Here is a 7,298-nt window from a genome sequence, read left to right as displayed (position 1 = left end):
GGCTGTGGGCGGGCCGGAGGCCTCAGGGGGCGTGCGGCTGCGGCAGGAAGGGGCGGGGGGCTCCGGAGCAGTCGGCAGGAAGAGACGAACCCACCGACCGCCGGGGCCCCGCACATTCCCACCTGTGGACCTCGCCATGTGGGGTCTCCTGCTCGCCTTGGCCGCTTTCGCGCCTGCCGTCGATCAGGGTCTGGGGGCGCCCGGCAGCTCTCTGCTGGGCCTTGCGCCGTCTGCGACCACCGAGGCCCGGATCTCGACCCCGGCCCCGGCCCCGGCCCCGCGTAGCAGCCCGGCACAGCCGCCGGCGGGAAAGGATAACGGTGATCTCCCGGCTCTAGGGCCCACCTCTCCCTCAGGTCGGTTGCCCCACCACCCGTCCCCTGTGTGACGACCCTTCCCCAACACACACACACACACACACACACACACACACACCACACACACACACTCTTTCCGCCTTGTGCAATGGATGCTGACTCAGCAGTCCCAGTTCCAGGCCAGACCAAGTAAGTCAGCAGTCCTGGGCCCGAAGCCAGTGAGATGCTGCCTCTTCCAGCCCCAAACCTTCCCTTTTCACAGATGAGGAAACTGAGACCAGAGCCAGGAGGAGGGGAGAAAGAGGTGTGGACAAAGGCATTGACGCTAAGAGATTCAGAGCAAGACTGTGTAGGAGAGAGCTTGAGGGCAGGGGCTAGAAGGAAGGAACTAGAGAAAGAGAGGGAGAGCACTGAGGCTGCCTGGAGGAATGGGGTACTGTCTAGGGAGGGATGGCAGTCAAGGAGGGCTTCTCAGAGGAGGCAAATGAACAATGTTGTTGCTCACAAAGAGTGAGTATCTCTGAATCAGAAGAGCTGAAGAGGAGGGCAGCCAAGAAGAAAACCATATGTTTAAAGGCACAGGGGCACCAGACACGTTCTGGAGGTTCCTTTGGAGATTGGGTGGGTGGGAAACTGTGGCATCTGCCCTGTGCAAGGCCCTGTGCTGAAGAGTGAGCAGGACACAGGCCCAGCCCTGGGAGGCTTGAGCACCCCGGCAGACATGGGTTTGAGGACAGGATATCACAGCCCAGAGGGCAGACGCAATAATGGAGGTGGCACTGAGACTTTTGGAAACTGAGCCTGGAGCTAAGGAGGGCTCCTCGAAGGGTATCTGAGATGTGATGAAGAATGGGAATTTGGCAATAAAATCAGAGGTGGTGGGTGGTATAATGGGGAGGGGACAGCCAGTGCAAAGGCCTGGAGGTAAAGAACCAAACGCAGCTCTTTGGAGCAATCAAATAGTTTCTAGTGGCTGGGTGTAGCTCTGCGTTGGAGAGGGTCAGAGGAGGCTGGCCGAGCATGTGGTCACGTCAGGAAGGAGAAGGACCCAAGGAAATGACTGGAGAAGTAGGTTGGGTCAGACTGTGCAGGCTGTTAAGTCCGTGCCCAAGTCTTTAGATACTTGTGGGGCTTGCTATGGGCTTACAGGCATTCTTGGGCTGGCAGACTTCTCCATCTGGCTTTTTAATTCTATCCTTCCCTCCCCTGGTGCTGTGCCTTCCTGGTCCCCAGGGACCTCACAACAGCACGTCCGGATTCGCGTCATCAAGAAGAAAAAGGTTATTATGAAGAAGCGAAAGAAGCTAACTCGCCCCAGTCCTCTGGCGACTGCCAGGCCAGTGGTGACCACCAGTCCTGCAGGGGTCCTTGATCTCCCCAAGGAGCAAGAACCAGGTACCACCCTTCTAGGGGCTCTGCCTAAATTTGCAGCCCCTGGGGCACATAGGTACTAACCTAACTCTTGAACTCATAGGCACAGGCACAGGCACGTCCCCAGCCTTCCCCGTACACGGGCAAGCATAGACTCTGCTTTCCGTCTGCCCTGACCACTCTCTCGCTGGTCTTGTCTCACGGCTCTGTCCCTTCCCCAGGCTGTCCACCTTTGGGCCTGGAGTCTCTGCGAGTTTCAGATAACCAGCTTGAGGCATCCAGCAGCCAGTCCTATGGTCTTGGACCACATCGAGGACGGCTCAACATCCAGGTCAGCACCCTGGCTCAGAGCAAGGCCACCCCTGGAACCTTCTTCCCCCCATCTTGGTCCACCCCATACTGCCCACGTGGGCCTGATCACCATGTCCTCTGCCCACAGTCAGGCCTGGAGGATGGTGATCTGTATGATGGGGCCTGGTGTGCCGAGCAGCAGGACGCTGAGCCGTGGCTTCAGGTGGATGCTAAGCACCCCACTCGCTTCTCAGGCATTATCACCCAGGGTAGGAGCTCTATTTGGAGGTAAGGCAGGCTAACCCAAGGCCAGGAAGTCATGGGCAGACTCAAAAGGGCTGGGGTGTGGGAGTCCTGAAGGCTACCGATAATCTCCCCCCACTTCTCCTTTCAGGTATGACTGGGTCACCTCATACAAGGTCCAGTTCAGCAATGACAGTCACACCTGGTGGGGGAGTAGGAACCGCAGCAGTGGGATGGACGCGGTGCGTGATGCAATAGGTGGCTGGGACCCTCTATGCTGGGAGTTGGGCATCCAGCCCAGTGTAGGGTGCTGGGCTGGGCTGGGCTGGGCTGGGGCTTCTCTGGGCATAAGGAACAGATGCCCACTTGGGCATTCCAGGAGAAAAGTGATTGTTGTCAGGATGGGTGGGGCCACGCATGCAGCCTTGGGAGCCAGGCTGCTTTGGAACATGGCTGCATTCCCCCCAAATACTTCTTCCATGGGTGGGTACCACTTCATGCCACAGCTTCCTGCTGGAACACCCCTTCTAACAATGGGTTTCTGGTCCTTGCATCACCTCTCACCTCTCCATCCCATGGACCCCTTTATACAACAAGCTAATGTGTGGGGTCCTGGCCGACTTTAGGAGTGGCTGCTCCTGAGTCACATGGCCATATTGGTCTAGTGAGCTGTGACTCAGCCAGAAAGCATGGCTGCCCAGGGCTGCCCTTTGGCGGGGCTATGGGCCAGGGTCTGTGTTTGACGCTGAGTGCAAGTCTCCAGCTGAGCCCACCAGGGTGGGTTTGTTGGGGAGTTTGGAGGCCTGAGCACCTTCCCTGAGTCCTGGACCGGGATGCTGGGGTTTGAGCAGCCTCACCAAAGGACTTGATGACCCCAGGTATTTCCTGCCAATTCGGACCAAGAGACACCAGTGCTGAACCTCTTGCCTGAGCCCCAAGTGGCCCGCTTCATTCGCCTGCTGCCCCAGACCTGGCTCGAGGGAGGCGCATCTTGCCTCCGGGCAGAGATCCTGGCCTGCCCAGTCTCAGGTGGACAGTGGGACAAGGGCTGGATGGGCAGGTTATAACCTTTACTGTGAGCTCACCTGTAGAGGAGGGTAACATGAACTCACCCTCTTCTAGATCCCAATGGCCTATTCCCTGAGGCCCCTGCACTGGGATCCCCTGACCCTCTGGACTTCCAGCATCACAATTATAAGGCCATGAGGAAGGTCAGACATAACCACTGTGACCCAGGAGGGAGGCGTTGCGTATCTCAGGTCCCCTTCCACCAGGGCATAACGTGCTGTGACTGCCCTCATGTCCCTTCTCCCACCCTTGCTGTCTCACGCTTCTTCCTTATTAGCTCCTAAACTCTGTTCTGGTTCCCCTTTTATGGCACCTCCCCTGTCTGAGCTTTCCCCTCTGCTGCTAGTCCCCTCCTGTATTGTGCCATGGTGCCCCCCTCTTTGTGGGCCGCTACTGGCTTTTATAAGTCCTTCCACGGCCACATGGGGTCTGAGCCCTGGTTCTCATCCTCCCATGCCACACTGCGCCCCGCCCACCCCCGCCCCACCAGCTGATGAAACAAGTGAACGAGCAGTGTCCCAACATCACCCGCATCTACAGCATCGGGAAGAGCAACCAGGGCCTGAAGCTGTATGTGATGGAAATGTCAGACCAGCCTGGGGAGCACGAGCTGGGTACTGGCAGGTGGGGTGGGAGCGGTAGGCACGGGGAAGGGCATGGGCACGAGCCAGCTGTGAGCCCCTGTGTGCTTCCAGGAGAGCCTGAGGTGCGCTATGTGGCCGGCATGCACGGGAATGAGGCCCTGGGGCGGGAGTTGCTCCTGCTCCTGATGCAGTTCCTGTGCCACGAGTTCCTGCGAGGGGACCCACGGGTGACCCGGCTGCTCACAGAGACACGCATCCACCTGCTGCCCTCCATGAACCCCGATGGCTATGAGACTGCCTTCCACCGGGTAGGCCACCTGGCACGAAGGCCACCCTGTTTCTTCTCCTCTGGTGCCGGGAGGCTACTTGGCTGAACAAGCCCCTTTCCTGTTAGGGCTCAGAGCTGGTGGGCTGGGCAGAGGGCCGCTGGAACCAGCAAGGCATTGACCTTAACCATAATTTTGCTGACCTCAACACACCACTGTGGGAAGCAGAGGATGATGGGTTGGTACCTGACACTGTCCCCAACCATCACCTGCCACTGCCCACTTACTACACGCTGCCCAATGCCACTGTGAGTATTCTGGGGGCAGTGATGGAGGGCCACCCTGGGGCCCTTTGTCTCTGTCTCTGTCTCTGCCTTTCCTGACCTGCCCCTGTCCAGGTGGCTCCGGAAACATGGGCAGTGATTGAGTGGATGAAACGGATCCCCTTTGTGCTGAGCGCCAACCTCCACGGGGGTGAGCTCGTGGTATCCTACCCATTCGACATGACTCGGACCCCGTGGGCTGCCCGCGAACTCACGCCCACCCCGGATGATGCTGTGTTTCGCTGGCTGAGCACCGTCTATGCTGGCACTAATCGCGCCATGCAGGACCCAGATCGCCGACCCTGCCACAGCCAGGACTTCTCCTTGTATGGCAACGTCATCAACGGGGCTGACTGGCACACAGTCCCTGGGAGTATGTGTTTGCGGGTGGAGTAGCCCTGTCCCCATAATCCTACCCCAATAAGACAATCTGCTGTCACGTTCAGCTCTGGTGTCAATTCCTACGTGAGAGTGTCTCCCAGAAAAGGGCACCAAGAAGGTGGGGCACCCATCCTGCCCCCTTGGGCTCCAGTGTCTGTGGTTCCCCTATAGGCATGAATGACTTCAGTTACTTACACACCAACTGCTTTGAGATCACTGTGGAGCTGTCCTGTGACAAGTTCCCTCACAAGAATGAGCTGCCCCAGGAGTGGGAGAACAACAAAGATGCCCTCCTCACCTACCTGGAACAGGTCTGACTCAAATCCCCACCCCCAGTCTACCCATCTTGCTCCGGACCTGCCTGCTTTCCATTCAGGTTTCAGCTCCCACCAAGGGGTCATCTAAGGTCCTGCTGAGCATTCTGACTCACTAGATGCCATGGGCCATCAGGTTGACTTGGAGGGCCGTAGGACCGGAAGCACAATTTGCCAGCAGGGCAGCGTCAGACACTGTTAGTAGAAGTAGACCCCACAGAGCTGTCCCAGAGCTGTTCTCAGGAGGGCTGTTCTCAGAAATGACTCACATTTAAGCAAGTGCAGGAAGTGCTGTGTCACAGACACAGTCATATTCTACAGCAACTCGTATCCCTTGCAATGGATCCATACATATAACTTCCAAGGGTTCCAAAACGATAAGCCCATAACAAGGGTCACTGAACTTGGGAAAGCCTAAGATACGCCTTAGGGAACTATTTGTAGTTCTCCCAGTCCTGATGCAATTTATCAGCAGGGGATATTTCTAACCAGAGTATTGTCACCTAGGAATGTAGTAGATTTACCACTTTTATCAAGTTTATGGGGCAACAGAGTTAGAAAATGAGCTGGAGGTCATGTCCTCAGGCGGAAGGAAGGGAAAGGGTTTTAATGACCGTTTCCCACACAGGTGCGCATGGGCATTGCGGGAGTTGTTCGGGACAAGGACACGGAGCTCGGGATTGCTGACGCTGTCATCGCCGTGGACGGGATTAACCATGATGTGACAACGGGTATGTGTGCGGAGGAGGCCATGGTAGAGGGGTGGGAGGGCTTCAGGTGGGGGCAGAAGCTGAGGATCACTGGGCCCTGATCTTGCCCTTCACTTCTCAGCGTGGGGCGGGGATTACTGGCGCCTGCTGACCCCAGGGGACTATATGGTGACTGCCAGCGCTGAGGGCTACCACTCGGCGACACGGAGCTGCCGGGTCACCTTTGAAGAGGGCCCGGTCCCCTGTAATTTCCACCTCACCAAGACTCCCAAACAGAGACTGCGAGAGCTGCTGGCAGCGGGGGCCAAGGTGCCCCCAGACCTTCGGAGGCGCCTGGAGCGGCTAAGGGGGCGGAAGGATTAACACCTCCAGCTGGAGAGCTCCAGAGCCTTGGGCAGGCTGGACCTGTCCAGAACTGAAGGAGGGGGACTGAGAGTGGGAAGGGAGGGACAAAGTGGGTAAGAGGTGCTTGGGCTCATTAAAGCTACTTGGCACCTCAGTCAATCGTCCTGTAATCTCTGTCCCAGATCCTCCCCCTGGGGCCAGACCTCAGCTTCTCCTCGATCCTATTCTGCATACACTCACACACTCTTATCAGGTGACTTCCAGAGAAATAGTGTAGAAAGAGGACCCCACCTGGATACTTCTTGAACCTAGGGCTTAGCAGAACAGCTCATCTCATCAGCCCATCAACTTCTGCAGCCGGCTCCACACAGCGCTGTTAAACATTTTGGAAGAAACTGCTTTGTGCCAAACATGCAAGGAGTCAAGGATAAGCAGTACCCATCCAACCTTCTGAGGTTCCCAGTGGAGAGGGGGCAGTTCCGTACAATGTGAGGTGTGCCAAGGTGGAGGCCGGTTGCTGTGGGAGCACAGCTGGGAGATACATACATGTGAAATAACAGCAGTGCAGATCAACAGGGACTCAAATGGTCAAGGATGCAATAGAGGTGATGGTTCTAGGACTTTAGATGGGAGGTGGGCCAAGTATGGGGGTACGGACAGGTACACCTCTAAGGAGAGAACCAAAGATGAACAGCTGAGCATATGAATTTGCTTCACCCGCCATTTTTGGAGAGTGTTGGTAAATGATAGGATTTGATTCATTTTTTTTTTTTTCAGACCGAAGGAGAAGTTATGTGTCAGTCTGTGTCTTGTCAGGATTTAAAAACTCATTCTAGGCATCTCAAACGGAAATTTAATGCTGGACATTAGATATAAAGGTGTCAGGAGAGCTGGATGAGAAAAAAGGAGAAGGGAGTTGTACCTAGAATTCGGGAAGCTGAGAACACCATTGGTCTGGAGTTTATAAGCCTGTATTTGCTGATGTTGGTGCCGGTGCCCACAATGACCTGGGGCCACCTGTGGTCACTTGTGGTCAACTGCCATGGCTAGAGCCAGAAACAATAATTTCTCCCTTCCACTTTCTA

The 7,298-nt window shown here is 56.3% G+C and overlaps 1 protein-coding gene across 1 annotated transcript; it reads left to right on the top strand.

The window, feature by feature from the left end:
* On the top strand, window positions 1-6,365 carry CPXM1 (carboxypeptidase X, M14 family member 1). The gene is made up of 14 exons (XM_033094945.1): window positions 1-356; window positions 1,551-1,712; window positions 1,910-2,019; window positions 2,128-2,267; window positions 2,374-2,464; window positions 3,101-3,251; window positions 3,345-3,433; window positions 3,781-3,904; window positions 3,986-4,182; window positions 4,269-4,448; window positions 4,539-4,836; window positions 5,016-5,155; window positions 5,787-5,889; window positions 5,990-6,365. Exons 1-14 carry the CDS (start codon window positions 137-139, stop codon window positions 6,229-6,231), a joined length of 2,247 nt encoding a protein of 748 aa, XP_032950836.1. The 5' UTR covers window positions 1-136; the 3' UTR covers window positions 6,232-6,365.
* Window positions 6,366-7,298: the final 933 nt, after the last annotated feature.

Source organism: Rhinolophus ferrumequinum, chromosome 23, assembly GCF_004115265.2.
Source record: "Rhinolophus ferrumequinum isolate MPI-CBG mRhiFer1 chromosome 23, mRhiFer1_v1.p, whole genome shotgun sequence".
Classification (NCBI taxonomy): Eukaryota; Metazoa; Chordata; class Mammalia; order Chiroptera; family Rhinolophidae; genus Rhinolophus; species Rhinolophus ferrumequinum.
The sequence above is the reverse complement of the archived record's forward strand: the minus strand, read 5'-3'. Positions and strand labels throughout refer to the sequence as shown.

What these genes read in the sequence shown, in the direction of transcription:
- CPXM1 (XM_033094945.1), top strand. Translation starts at nt 137, where the DNA reads ATGTGGGGTCTCCTGCTCGCCTTGGCCGCTTTCGCGCCTGCCGTCGAT. An exon ending in ATTATAAGGCCATGAGGAAG is followed by an intron (nt 3,434 to 3,780) that starts GTCAGACATAAC and finishes CCGCCCCACCAG; the next exon opens with CTGATGAAACAAGTGAACGA. An exon ending in CTGGCACACAGTCCCTGGGA is followed by an intron (nt 4,837 to 5,015) that starts GTATGTGTTTGC and finishes GTTCCCCTATAG; the next exon opens with GCATGAATGACTTCAGTTAC.